At 40.8% G+C, this 15,510-nt stretch overlaps 1 protein-coding gene across 5 annotated transcripts in view; it reads left to right on the forward strand.

The window, feature by feature from the left end:
• The window catches only part of igsf9ba (immunoglobulin superfamily, member 9Ba), a 104,718-nt gene that overhangs the window by 55,133 nt on the left and 34,075 nt on the right, over positions 1 to 15,510 (forward strand). For all 5 annotated transcript variants that reach the window (XM_061719553.1, XM_061719556.1, XM_061719554.1 and 2 more), the window contains exons 5-8: positions 4,703 to 4,820; positions 7,657 to 7,798; positions 9,725 to 9,870; positions 13,576 to 13,718. In XM_061719553.1, the coding sequence (XP_061575537.1) occupies positions 4,703 to 4,820; positions 7,657 to 7,798; positions 9,725 to 9,870; positions 13,576 to 13,718 (549 nt within the window). The remainder of the gene's footprint in view (positions 1 to 4,702; positions 4,821 to 7,656; positions 7,799 to 9,724; positions 9,871 to 13,575; positions 13,719 to 15,510) is intronic.

Here is a 15,510-nt window from a genome sequence, read left to right on the forward strand (position 1 = left end):
TTTTGACAGCTCAAAGGTCAACTACAATCACTGCTGTATCTGCTCTGTCTGTTTGACTATTATAGCATCAGAAGGCACCCTCCTTCTGGTCCAATACAAATTTAGATTTGTTCAATATTTTTAAGACTTTCAACAGAATTCTCAACAAATTCAATCCAGGCAAGAGAAGTTTTGTCAAACTGTGGGTTATATCTGAGGTTTTTCCAGAGTTTGACTATTTTTTTTAATCGATCGGTTCAGTTTCAGTTGAGCCACCTTTAACTGTGGTCCTTAATTGCTTGAGCTTTTTTCCACTTGCTCTTAAAATATCTCTTACTTACTTCTGTTCTTTAGACTTCATCTGTAACATCCTCAGCGCGATCTCGGTCTGTGATGCTGTGACAAATCTATCGCTCTATCACCTCTATTCTTGGAAATGTCTTATTTTCCTTTGTGGACACATAGATTATTATACCTTGCAGGTCTTTGTTCGATTCTAAACAAAATCTGTCCTGCTTGGTTTTAAGCTATTTAAAGCCACCCCATGTATCACTACTACTTCTGACCACATGGGGCCCTGCAGCGCTTCTGACAATGCTGTCGTTATGAGTGGGGATGGTCTGGCAAGTCTTATTATGCTGCTTAACAACTTTCTTGTGAAACACTTCCCCCATGTGGACAGAAATGGCATTGCTACATAAAGTGGCTTTAAAACTACTCTATGTGGTTGTGGCTATGAAACATGGGACTGATTCCCATACTCTTCCCTTAGCCGTTGGTGAATTTTAGGTTCAACAATAGCCCAAAGAGACAAGCATGGATTTCATCACTTATTTCAGGGCTGGATAGTTTTTTCATGATTACAGAAGATTTAAGGTTTTTCTTTTTTTTCTCCCAACTGGCTCTTGTAGGAAGTTGAGGAAAAGCACGGCATGATGGGAGTCTTTGTTGGTGTGGTTGTTCATCTACTCTGTTGAGTCTTGGAACCCCTCCCCGAAAAAAACTGCTTCTAAACAGACAAAAACTGCATGCAGAGTGAAAAGAGCAATGTGGAGTTATCCATAGTTTACATCCATTGTACACCATTATATGTATGTTTTAGAGGATTTTTTTATTGTGCAGTACTCAATTGTTGTTTTCTTTTGGGGTGTCACTGTTTTTAATGCCTTTGAAATGTGGGCAGAATGTGGTTTTGCATAGTCTTGTTTAAAAAAAATGCAGGAAGATCATAGTAAAACATGTCATCTTAAAGGAATCTCATTGTACCTTTTCTGAATTAATGTTATAGCCACAGAAATGTAAATGACCTTTGCTAATGACCTTTGCTAAAGGCACTGATAAAACCCCATTCCATCACAGATCCTGGCCTTTGGTCATTGAGAATTAAAAAGATCTGGAGTACTAATTTGTCTGATCACAACACACATTTCCACTGTGTGATGGTCCATCCCTCTTGCCTCCGAGCTCAGAGACATCAACGCTGACTTAGGATAAAGTTAACATGACAGGGAAGTGCCAATGGCATTCGTCAATGTACCGTACTTGTGCTCGGCAGAGGCTTCCCTCAGTAATCCCTTTTCCATGTGCACTCATCCTTACACTAACCTTTTGGAAATAGTTTGTTGGAAATAGTGTTGTTTTCACTTATTTCCTTTTTAGGAGAACTAAATTGCCTCTGTGACTTTTTTGCAAAAATACAAAAATTAGGAAAAAAAGTTGATTATTCTTTTTGAATTTTTTTTCTCCACATTGTCCCAATTTTTTCTGATTTTGAGGTTGCATCCTTGTCACTGTACACAGCTTTCCAAACCTCAAAATGCTTCACAACAAATCACTGATTAGTTTTACACTCTCAGCACTCATTGCGTCACACATGTTGCTTGTTTATATCAGTGACAGCCAAAGTGCTATCTTGTGATCGAAAGGTGACGATGCAGTTTGCCAACAGACTTGCAAAAGTTAAAAGCTGCTTGAGTTTATGCACCAGCAGCATCTCTTGAGTATTAAATGTTTGAGACAGATGAATAGGAATAATTGTGTGGTCGTAGCAGACCCCCCCACCCCAGCAGTGTGAACGGACAGACAACAGCTGTGCGTGACTTGAATGGACAGAGTCTTTTGTAACCTGTTACATAATTTATGAGGGGATTTCTATTAGGTTTGGTTCATGTGTTTCCCCACCACTTATTGGTTCTCATCAGCGCCTGCACACAGGGTTGCTCGGCGACAGAGTTTGACTTTTTCAAGGTTACAGAATGCAGTATTCAGATCTGAGGTTAATTAAAGCTCAGTACATTCATGTCTTTTAAGGGTTTGACAAGTTTTTCTTTGAGACACAGGTAGAGGGACATCATGTCTTTGTATTCTCTAGGAAAATCAAACTGACATGCTGCAAACTACCAAAGGCAATGGCTATGCTCTATAATGACTGAAAGTTACAGTTGAACATATTTTATGTTTCTGTTCTCACTTGCTTCCTTGCTTTCTTGAAGAAGGTCAAGTTTTTCTCAATGTGCCTGGAACAATGTTAGCATTAGCCAAACACCTCACAGATAACACACTCGGGGTGAGAGCTGTTCACTTATCCTGTCCAGCTAAACACACAAGACGCCTCATGATACTCTGACCGTATGTCCTGATCTCTGCAGGTGGCTGGCCAGTTACACTGATGCTTAGGTCAATTTTGATTTTTGTCTTCCTCCTGGCTGAGTGTGCATAAAGTACGTCCAAATGAATTCAAAAAGTGTTTGTACTAATGTAATTTGTTGTGACAATGTAACTCATGATACACCTTGACTTATTTCATCATATGGCTCACCAGGTGGAAACCTCTTGCTTAATCTGACATGTTATTTTGTAAATTAACTGGACTATAACATACTAAAAATAGTTAAATATACACCACTTTAATTTTCTATTCCAACCCAACTGCATGTTTTTATTGATTATGTTTGCCATTGCAACGCTTTGTCCCTTTTGGGGTAAAAAACACCCATCAAATTTGAATGGCAGTAAAAACTATGTACAAACAATACCAGGATGTGGTGAGAGGTGTCCTATCCTGACACCTGTAATTTGCTGAATCGCCACATGGCATATTTCTGATTCTGTCTTTTTTAAATAGAGCATCATATTTGACCACTATGACTTTGAACATAAGAACCAATTGCTTTTTTGATGTACCTGTGATAGACGATGAGCACAAACATGTATGCAACAGCTGGCTATGTCCGGCGGTTTCCTGTTTAAATCCTCTTTGCAGATTGCCTGAAGCAACAAATCTTTCCTTTTAGTGTCCTCCTATTGAATAAATCAACAAAAAAAAGATTCTTTTAAATAATGTTTTTATCATAATGCATGAGTAAACAGCTTTTGGGCACGATATCTCCTCCTTTTGGGGGCGTGGTCAACCAGAGGAGAGGGACTTAACGTAAAACTGTTACTGATCTACTGGCTGTTACATTTTACTTTCATCTTTTGTTAAGAGGTTAGAACACTACATTTTTAATTTTGATGTCACAAAAACTGAAAAATGTGTAAAAGGCTTAGATCAGTGAAATTGGTATTCTATATTATGCTTTGAAAATGACTGCTGATGAGATATTGATGAATGCAGGGCAGCTGTGGCCCAGCGGGGTAGACTGGACTAAGGGCCAATCCCAATACACCCCCTACTTTCTACCACTAGCCCTCACCCACTACCACTAGCCCTAAAAATGAAGCCACAGGCGTAGGGCCCTTGTAATCTTTCCTAGGGATTGGGACACCACTTGCTACGTCACTGCGTGGTTTACGTTCGGGTACGTAAGTGACTGAGTAGTTACATTTGCACATACGTCACACCATATCAGGAAGCCCAGAGCTAAAAGCTGTTTTAATTTCCGCTGTAGCACTGTTAATATGCCACTTTATTAAGTTTTAATATTTTTCCAGGCATAAAAGTAACCGTTAAGATCCCCAACCTGGGCTCAGTTTATCCAAATAACGCCTGTTAAGAAATTTGCTCCGATGTTTTCGGGGGATGAGAAGAGCAGCCGGCTCGGGAGCTGATTTATGGTTCCGCGTTAAATCGACACAGAGCCTACGGCGTAGGTTACGCGGCGACGCACACCGTACAGCGTAACCTACGCCGTAGGCTCTGCGTTGGTGTAACGCGGAACCATAAATCAGCCTTTATTCTGGAGATCTGAAAAGACTTCGCAACAACGGGCAAGTGAGTGATTATATACATTCACTGAGTGAATATAATGAAAGTAAAATATATATTTCTCGCTAGAAATGTAATCAAAACGCATTTTTAAGAAACTAACTCAAAATATTGATTTTATTCACTAAAAAATGTTTTTTTCTTTGATTCAGTCTGCAAATGATGACGTAAAGCATTCTGGGAAATTTCTCTAGCCCTCGCTCAGCGAGTCAGCGTCTGAAATCCCTAGCTGTGAAGGGGTAGATTCATACACACTACCCCTCGAAATGCCCACTACCCCTAGATGCAAATAGGAATTGGGACACCACTACCCTCACGGGAACATGCAACATTTAGGGGTAGGGCTGAAAAGTAGGGCTAGGGGGTGTATTGGGACTGGCCCTGGTAGGGGGCTCTCTGATTGGAAGGTCAGCAGTCATTGGTGTGTTTATTGGTATATGACTGCAGAAACAGATCCCTCCACACATGCATTTTTCTTGGATGTTTACATGTGTCCTTATCCCATTTAAATCCCAGGTACATGACGGCAGTTTAACCATTCTTGCTATAAACAGAGACGACAGGGGTGCGTACACTTGCAGAGCCTTCAGTGACCAGGGAGAAGTGCTCCACACTACCCGTCTGCTGGTTCAAGGTAACGCCTCCATAGATTAACACCACTTTGCTACTTAATATGACACTGATAACTGCACTTTTACAGATGATCCGACTTTGAAAATGGTTTCTTGCTCTCTCACCTTCCTTCTGATGCATGTTCATCAAAAGATTTTGGCTGAATTTTCCATCGACTCAAAAGGCAAGGCCGTGCAGCTCTATAGTGCACTGATGTGCGTAGCTTACCTTGTGGAGCTGTATCCGGCGATCCAATAGCTTAGTCTGGGGCTTCTTTATGTGCGTGTTCCTGTGTGCGCTCTTGTGCACAGCCATGTGTGTACAACGGGATCTGTCTGTGAGAACGTCACTGTCTGTCTCCGGTCCATTAACCAGGCTCTCTGCTCGACACAGATCAGATTGATGGTTGTGATACCGGCGTCTAGTTCCTCGCAGTCTCCTGATGCAGCATGGCTTCAGGGAGTTAACTGAGTGTATTTAACAAGCAACTGAGCGTCTTGCTTTTATAGCAGAGTAGGCGTCAGGCCTATTTTAACGCTTGACTTGGGCAGGTGTGAGCGGCAGAGGAATTGCTCTTTCCTGTGTTCCCGGCGCATTGAATGAAGATAAGACACTCAAAAAACGGTGTTTCAACAACATAAAAGACCAGCAATCAACAGTACATTTGTTGTTGTTGTTGACACCAAATTGACAATGCAGTCTGATAATTCTCGCTTTCACATACATCACATATAAAATTACTTCAATAATTTTGCGACATTTTCATAATTTTTCATGAAAATGTTAGTGAAACTGATAGAAATGCTATGATCTGACAGTTTTCCACCATTTTGTGGAGTTGATACCATATACACCATTCACATTTTGCTTTGTTTGTTATCAAAGCCATTAAAGGTAGATAGAATCCTCATGTGGCAGTATTTACCACCATAGCTGATTGTATATCACACTGAAGTACCTGCCAAAACATTCAAGGGATTACACACAGATCTAGCACCGGACAGAATGAAAATAGGAGGTTTCTTTTTAAACAATTGCACTTATCATAAAATGAATAGACTGAGTTTGCATAAAGAGGATTTTTTAAATGGAGGAACTGTCGCATTTTTAGTTTGTATCATTGTCCTTTTCTGTCACCAATCATGTGAGATGCTGACATCTTAATCTAAGACCCTGCCACTCCTTGTTAGCTTCTGTCATTTTAATATCATAATAATGCCAGGAGGGTGACTGATGGGGGGGGGGTGAATTTGCTACACCGCTGAGTGTGCATGCAGAAATCTAGTGCATAGGATGACTGGAAGCCACAAAAATGTTTGCTCTGGAGTTTTGTTCATTAATGCAGTGGGAATAACTGTGAAATAAAAGATCTGATTGCTGCTCACACCCTCGGCAGCAGGAGGCAGATATCTGAGGAGTCCTGGTTCTCAGCAGGCTGATCTGTTTTTAATTGTTTAGTGAAATACCTGCACAGTGCTACCAGTTCTTCTGGCTGATGCGCAAAGCTGCGAGGGCTGAGAGGAAAATAATCAGGAGGTTTGTCTCTGGGCACTCTCATAAAAGACAGCTTACTGTTCATGGCTCCTGCTGTTTATTGAGAGTGTTGTGCAAACCTGGAGCAGCTCAAGGATATGAGGAGGCTACGATGTGACGCACACGAGAGCTGCAAATCTGACTACTGTCAGTATAGTATTTTATTTATTTATTTCGATAGTATTTTATAACAGGTTGTGGTGGTTGTTTTAAATACAAGATGCTGCATGTGCTCGTTCTCATGCTGACCCTCCCGAGGATGAGAAAAAACAGAGGCCTTTGCATGATGGGGAGTTACTTTAGTTAGGTATTATGGTTACACTTTGATACAAAGAATAAGGTTAATTAATGTGGTTATTGATGGTTCTGGTTTTTGTGTTGCGTGTAAATTAAAATGTACATTTTGCTTGATGTATCATACTTGATATACACATTTCTGAGACCGGTCCAAATACCCCATCATCAAATCAATAAAAAAAAGGTTTTATACAATAAAAAATACAAAAAATGAAGAAACAAAAGAAACAATTTCCTAATATTTTCGCAGAGATACGAAAAATATTTAATTAGAAAACTGTTAGAGACAAGATTGGGGGTGTGTTTAATTTGAATATGGAATAAATGCTTAAAAACAAATGAGGAATTTCTGTGTATTATTTCATATTTCAGCCATTGAAGGTTTAACTTTGGGTATTAAACATCAGAAGATGCTATTGGCTCGTAGCTACAGTCGATTTTCAAATAATCCACTTCTCTTGCTTTTCTTTATTTCTAAGAGCTTTATTTTTTAACTTTAGTTTATTTCTTCATTTTCAAATCCTTTGCATAAAAAGAAAATGCTGGATACTTGAAAAATATATACAGTAGGCTATATTAAAATATGGGGTTAAAATACAGCCCAAATATGGTTTTATTATCTAAATATAACAATCAAATGACAGTGTGTGAAGGTAAAGAGGTCACACAGATGATTGACATCCCTCTCTGCCGCTACATTCAGCGTTTTTCCGCTCATTGTTTTCACCGTTATGATTCCAGCATGTTACGGTCCATAGAACTAACTGAACATGACCCACTCATCATCAAACAGAAAACAAAGTAGCTGGTGAAAATAGTCCACTATTTAGCTGCTGGATTTCTAGCCTCGGGAGTTGCATGAGACTGTCTCTGGCTAAAGGAATGAAAATTGGAAACGTATTGATCAGGTAACCTAATTGGCTCAAAGTGAAAAAGCTCAGGTTTTGATGTCAAATTTGATCCTGTTATAACCGAACAGCCACATGTTTGTTGCAGCAGATTTTAAAAGTCCTTCTTCTTTCTCTTAGGGCCTCCATACATCGTCTCGCCGCCTGAAAACGTCACTGTAAACATATCCCAGAATGCACTCTTCACCTGCCAAGCGGAAGCGTATCCTGGCAACCTGACCTACACCTGGTTTTGGGAGGAGGATAATGTCTACTTCAAGAAGTAAAGTTATGATCAAGTTTACCTCGATGTGTACAAACACGTGTGAGAGATGAGATTTTAAAAGCCTTTGACATTTAAATCAGCAGCAGCACGCAGAGACAGCATGAGGCCTTTATCCCCCTCGGCCTCAGTCGTGTGAGTGACATTGTGCGTCTCTGAGCCTTTTGCAGAGCTGTGTTTTGACTGGCTGTCCAAGGGCATTTAGTGTGTGGGTGTGTGTGTGCCCTATCCCGCTGCGGCCCCGGAGGCAGTTAGAGCGGGGGTGCCGGGGGTCCGTCTGGAGCGCGCCAGACCGGTTAGTTTGCCCCAATGACAGCACCACATGACTCGGGCCGGGTGTCATCTCTGCGCCTCATGCAGTGATGATTCCAAGTGCAGCCCAGACCTCTCCAGACTCCCAAGAGTCTTCAAGGCGGAGAGTTGTGCAGCGAACAAGTGACAGACAGAGCTGGTGGGATGAAGGAACAAGTGAACGGAGGTTTTGACAGGCAGTGAAAACAAGTGCCTGAAGAAGTGACTGTCCAAACTCATTTTAAACAGCTTTCGGAGCTTCAGACTCGATCGCCGGCAGGGTATTTATTCTGCATTTAAGTGTGCAACCAAAGAGAGGAGCCTGTGTTCATTGGGCTTTTCTAACGTCACACCTGAAAATGCTCAAATGCTAATTGCTGAGCTACTTACAGAAACAAGTGGAAGAGTGCTATAAGACAAGCTCACGGATGCTCATCTTTCTCAGCAATTTATACCAGCAAAAGTGTGTGACTTAAATCTGTAATGATAGCAAAAAAAGAAAAATCGGTAAAAATATGAACTACCTCATTTCTTACTTATTTACTTAGCATTCCTTTCCAACAAATATGTCTTAAAGTATCATGAACTCTTAATCATTACCTCTTAGCCAAACAAAAGCAAGTCTCAATAAAGTTGCACCAAAAAGATATTTGATAGCTACAGTAAAAGGTAAAATACAAGTATTTATGTGTTCGATGTGCCTTCAGTAAAAGCTCAGAGATCCTTGATAAATGAAACAATGTCATGAGACATCATCCTTTTAATTAAAATTCGGTCTTTCTTTCCAGAATAAGAAAAAAAATGACTTACATTTTTTCTTAAATTTCTCCTAATGGGTTATTCAGGCTTATTTCCAGGAGTTCAATAAGTGCCATGACAGATCTGTGCATCTACTCAGTATTAATAGAGATGTATTAAATCAATCAAGTGGTTTAAATTACAGCATTTAATCCTCAATAACGTGCCATTTCTTTATTTAGAGACGCTCAGTATGGCTTTAAATTCTGATGCGTGTAATCTTACTGATCAGTACTCCTAAAATGCTCCTTTGACAGTATTTTGTGCAACAAACCAAGTCTGTGCAGAAACGCCTGCACAAATAGTTGTTCTGCATGCACCTTCTGTATACATACAAAGTTAAAATTAGCTCAGTTTACCTACACTATGACTTAAGTGGAATTATATTTTTGAGTTTTGTCAGGGGCTAAAAATAGCAAATTATTCTGACGTAGCTCAATTGCCCCCAGTGCTAACTCGAACTGCTATCTTGCTGCAAACATGATCAAAAACACTTTGATTACGATTTTTTGTTTCCCGAATGGAAGTGTACACTCCCTACCATCTAATAATAGGCCAAGGGGTTGTTTTAAATCTGTAATGTTCATTCAATTGTAAATGGTGTCAAGCTGGAAAACACGAAGGCCGTTCCACATGGTAGACAGCAGATTTGAATCATCCCTTTCAGCTTTGTTCTGTGGATGCCTCTCTGCTGGCTGCTGTTTGACTCTCTGCTGCTCTCTTATGGCACCTTAATGTAATTTAGCACAAGAGTTAAAAAAAAGAGAGACTGAGGAAGAAATAGATGTATGCCCTGTCCTGCTGCTGTGTTTTAGCACAATGTTTATTTCCTTGCAGTGACCTGAAGCTACGAGTGCGCATCCTCATCGATGGCACCCTCATCATCTTCCGGGTCAAGCCGGAGGATGCCGGGAAATACACCTGCAGTCCGAGCAACAGCCTCGGTATCTCGCCCTCGGCTTCAGCCTACCTGACTGTTCAGTGTGAGTGTTACCGTGGCAACAAAATGGAGGGGGAGGGGAGGCGAGACATTGCAGCGAGCTGTGCGGGGAGAAGGGAACAGCAGCAGGAGTGTGGAGGCTGCTGTAGTTTTTGGCAGTGCTGCTCCATGACAAGAAATAATCTTCTTGAAATTGAAAAAGGACATTTTTGAAATGGTTTTTTCTTTTCCAAATGCTGCCTCCGTCGTGTGAAGACAGCTGGAGACTGATTCGTTCTCAGACTAAGACATTTTTCACAGTTGTCTTGTGAATCTGTTCCCTGAGCATGAAATGGTGACATTCCTGCACATCAGCTGCCACTGATGAGTAAGAAACACCGTCCCTGCTCAGATGACGTCTTTCTTCCGCCCCCTGTGCTGTGTTGAGCTAATTTGCTCCTGAGATGCTGTTGATCATCGATTATTGTGCTAAAGTATGAGAGAGCTGAGGCATTCCCAGCACTGCAGGCATCACACGCCTCACATCCAGCATACCTTAACCAAACCACTGTCCCTGATTTCACATGCAAAATCAACGCAGGCTGCATCAGTCCCAAGACTGAAACTCTTCCGTGTCAAAGAATTGCTTGAGTCATCCCACTGGACTCCAGAGACATTCACAGCTTCAGCATCAAACAGTTTTTGTTGTGGTTTTTGTTTAACTTTACAGAATAACATAAAGTCATATACCGTGCTACTATTTGGAAAAATGGTTCAGTTTTCATGCAAATATTTGAACACAAGCATCCAACCCACTCTGCTTAAAGTCTAAGGAATGCAAATTTAGACATCTGCTGAAAAACAAGTGGAGCATTTCTGATGAAATAGAGCTTAAAGCACACCAAGAGACTTTGAGTCCTGTTGCGCTTAACCGTAAACAGTTTATTGTTGTTTTCGTGAACCGGCAGGAAGAAAACTGGATCAATTTTGTGTAGTGCAGTCGAAACGTGGCACCGCACGTTGGAGAGCCAAACTCCAGATCTATGCTCAGCAGTGTTGGGCAAGTTACATCCAAAATATAATACATTATATATTACTAGTTACTGTCATTTGAAAGTAATTAGTTACATTACAATATTACTATATCTGAATTGTAATGCGTTACACTACTTGTGTATTACTTTTGAGTTACTTTCAACAAAATAGCAAAAAAAGATAAATCTTGTCCCACTGGCAGATTTTTCTACTTATTTCAAGTGAAAATTTACTTGAAACAGGTGAAAATTGTCAAATAAGTTATTTTTCTGGTGTTATTTTTCTGGTGATGACTCTAAATGTTGAAATAGCAGTAAAACCACATTCATTGATGAAATGACATAAGGGATGGAAAGGAGGGATGGCAGTTTTACAGGGGGGATGATTTGGACCGTTTTTATTTCAGGGGGGATGATTTGGACCGTTTTTATTTCAGGGGGGATGATTTGGACTGTTTTTATTTCAGGGGGGATGATTTGGACCGTTTTTATTTCAGGGGGGGGATGATTTGGACCGTTTTTATTTCAGGGGGGATGATTTGGACCGTTTTTATTTCAGGGGGGATGATTTGGACCGTTTTTATTTCAGGGGGGATGATTTGGACTGTTTTTATTTCAGGGGGGATGATTTGGACCGTTTTTATTTCAGGGGGGGGGGGGTGATTTGGACCGTTTTAATTTCAGGGGGGGGTGATTTGGACCGTTTTTATTTCAGGGGGGGGTGATTTGGACCGTTTTAATTTCAGGGGGGGGTGCCATCACATCACCCCTCATCCCCCCTCAACTCGAATACTGCTCACACGGAACTCAGAACTTCTTCATAAATAACTCCCAGAGAGAAAAAAAACACCAGCAAGCTAACAAACAAACCAATATTTCTCTCAGAGTTAACAAAACGTACCAGCAATCAACAACTCGCAGCTGTTTTAACCTCTCCTCCTGATGGGCTGCAGGTGTGGTTTAAGGCTGATTTATGGTTCCGCGTTACACCAACGCAGGCCATACGCCGTGGGTTACGCGAACTACTGCGTACCCTACGGCGAAAGCTCTGCGTCGATTTAACGCGGAACCATAAATCCGCTCTCACAGCGCGACTGACTGTGAGCCCGGCTCCTGCTCCTCGCCGGGCGCAGCTCCTCGCCGACTCCGCGCTCATATATATTTAATAAATGTATAAAGCCCATATATTAATAAAGCCTCACTTGGCCGAGCTCTAACGCTGAGACCATGGTAGATTTAAGTTACACGCGGACACGCCGCACTGTTGACTTTTCCCTGCCGGCTCTGCTCACTGGCTAAACAGTCCCCACACAAACAGTGTCCAGCGGCGCTACGTTCCGCCGCGCCGCGTTCCCAACGCTTTTTTCTGTTGTCGGGATGTCTCGCGGACGCGGTGTTGGTGAATTCTTTAAAAAACAACAGCTAAACGGGTTAAAATGCGTTGTAACGCGCGTTACTTAGATTGTAACGAGTAAAATATTACCGAAAATTTATTAGTAATGCGTTATATTACTGCGTTACAGCAAATAGTAATACATTACTGTAATTGCGTTACTTTTGTAACCCCAACACTGATGCTCAGTGGGCCGAATGGCCAAGTTAACAGTCTCGCCGTGCAGTTCTTAGAGAACTGGATAAGAGCATAGGAACAGGGTTACCTAGCTTTTGATTAACAGCTGATGCTGCTCTGCAGATGTTGGAGGGTTGCGTACCTACTGCAGGACATTCATTCCTACAGTGTGTATTTGTAATTTCAAATTGAAGGAAACTCAGCCGTGTTTGTCTGTATTTTGCACAGGTAGTGTGGTTCATCTGAGCTGATCTGAGCTCCGTCAGTCCGTGTTGCCAGAGGACAAACCCCAAGCACATCAGAGCTGAGAGGCTCATTTTCATGATTCAGAAACTTAATCTGCTTTCATTTGATTTCATTATTATCTGAGTGTCTAATGGCACCTCTCTGTGATCTGACAAACTTAAAACATATATACAGTATATTTTTTTATCTTTTTTGCTGTATATATATATTTATTTAAGATAAACGATTTGTTCTGTACGTTATGGAGGACAGGTTTGGACATAAAAACCCAACTTTTACTGGTTATAAAGCAGCACCATTCCAGGCAAAGGCAGCGACGACGCTGAAGCTTTTTCCTGCAAGCTGCCACCTTATCATCTCTCCAAATAATTCCCTTTCCAGCACTTCTTTTATGTTCCCTAGGTAGCTGGAAGAATTTATTACCCATTTTTGATAAGGCAGAATAAAAATATCTCAAACAATAAAGCTGCTCTAGTTTTAGTGAGTTAAAACACATCTGTTTTTAAACTTATGCAACAAAACAGAAATCTGCTTTATGCAGATGACTTTCTCTATTCTCCTTTTACCCCCCGCAAAGCTCTGCTTCTGGTTTAAACATTACTTTTCCCACCTGTTATTCAGCTTTTCTTTAAAAGATTGATGTTGGAGGTAGATCTAAAAATAGCCTGCTTTTGTCGAAAACTTTATACAGCACCCATGTTTCTTCTTCTCCTCTCCCGGTAACATGTTGAAGCACAAGGTAAGCTTAAAGAAGGTCAATATGTCCTCCTTTCAAGAAATGTTTTAGTGGAATATTTTATCATTTCCTTCATCTAGTGGTTAGGAAAGTTCTTCACACATGACATAGTTTCAGTTTAGTTTATTTGCACGTCATATTTATGCAATAAATGTCTAAGTCTGAGCCCTCGTCTGTGTGAAGACCCTGCCCGAGTGATCAACATGCCCCCGGTCATCTACGTCCCACGGAAACTGCCAGGCATTATCCGCTGCCCAGTGGATGCCAACCCACCTGTGACATCAGTAAAGTGGGAGAAAGATGGCTACCCTCTCAGAGTGGAGAAGGTCTGTCTTTGATCTACAAATTAAGCTGTGACAAATGTTGTGGTATATAAGTCTGTATTTACTTTCAATTTTCTTTCTTTTTTTAATTTATTTTGTTTAGTTTCAAAGCATGCCTGGACCAACTTGGAAGTTTGCCTTTTTTTAGTATCCATATATACACAGAAACAGCAGATTTTCTCACAACGGGGAATTGTTTTGGAAAATCAACTCGCTGATAATATTTATGCACATTCACCACTTGATGCTAACTGTGCAAGTCACAAACTGCTATCTCCTAATTGCCTTTGAGTGGTGCAGAACATAACTGAGTGTTCAGAGCTTGCATCTGACAGTTTGCTATCATTGTTTATAATTCGTATTAGTTCCGATATTTTCTACTCCACAGAAAAAGAAATAGGCATCACTTCATCATTAAAAACCAAATGGGAATCAGAGATTCTGAAGAATTTTCAATTGTTTTAAAAAATCAAAACTAGACGGGGGGGAGAGTACATTTTTGTTAGGGACCAAAACAACATGAACCGAAGAAGTTTCAAGTTAGAAGGGGGATTCCATGTTTGCAGCATCATGCCATTAAGTCAAATTGGATTTACATATCACCTTTCAACATAAAATCACAAGTGCTTCACAATTAAACACAGATCAAATCGTAAGATATTAAAACAAATAAAAACTGAGCAAAAGCACAAGCAAAGAGGAAGGGAGCTCCAGAGGGAGGGAGACACTGCTGCAAAGACTCTGGTCACGGGATCTCAGGGACCTGCTGGGGGCGTAAGGCTGCAGAAGGTCTCTAATGTAAGGTGGCGCCTGATCATTTAAAGCTCTGTAAGTTAAAACCAGAGAGCTACGTCAGAATAGATGGCTTTTTAAAGTTTCTGACAAGACTCACAAGTGTCATTCTCCATAAGTTATAGTGTGTCCTTGCAGACAAACTCAGCTTACCTAAACGTCGTATGAATGCACAAAGTGTATAAAAAGGACTGTATGCAATGACAGTGCCTTACTTTATATCTGCACCAGTGGCCACCATTTGAAGTGGGTACAAATCGATACCAAATGTCACGGAAACTATTGTCAGTCGAGAAGAGATATATGACAAAAAGGCATGTGTCAGAAGTAGAGGCCATGAACTCTCCTCCTTTTCAATCTAGTGATGGTATTTTGTGCAACATTTTTGTAGTCAGCTAGTAAAGACTTATAACGAAGCAGTGTGGCAACAACACCTAGAGATCCCTCAACAAACACTGCTTTTTATATGCTTTTTATACACGTTTAAAGTTATTAAATTTTACTGCAAAAAATATCTTCAGTTTTTACTCAAAACTGCTTCACATTGTTTTGGTCCCTCATTAAAGTTTACGCTCCTAATAGACCCTCAGTTAATTTAATTCCAGATGGCTTCTTTAATTATTTAATGTCAACTTGGATGCATCATTTATTTATTATGTTGTGGTTCTTACTACAAGGGTGTTGGATCATTCAGGTCCTCTGCTTTATGATCCGTTCTGGTGATGGTGAGAGATTACGGTCTGGAGAGTTTGCAGGCGAGTTACCTGAGTAGTTTCTTGATCCGGTGAGGGTCACTGTAATGTTATTGTGGGGGATGTCTTTGATTTGCAACGATCGTAACCTGCTGGTACATGTCAAAGGAGCATCCACACAGACAGCAAGACCCAAAGTTTGCAAGCAGTGAGTTTTTATTGTGCAATCATAGTGCTGCACTTCCTTGTCAGTGGCTTTAATTCTGTATACCAGTCACTCAGTGGGCTTTTTCTTTTAGAATGAAATCGTT

Source organism: Cololabis saira, chromosome 4 (assembly GCF_033807715.1).
Source record: "Cololabis saira isolate AMF1-May2022 chromosome 4, fColSai1.1, whole genome shotgun sequence".
Classification (NCBI taxonomy): Eukaryota; Metazoa; Chordata; class Actinopteri; order Beloniformes; family Belonidae; genus Cololabis; species Cololabis saira.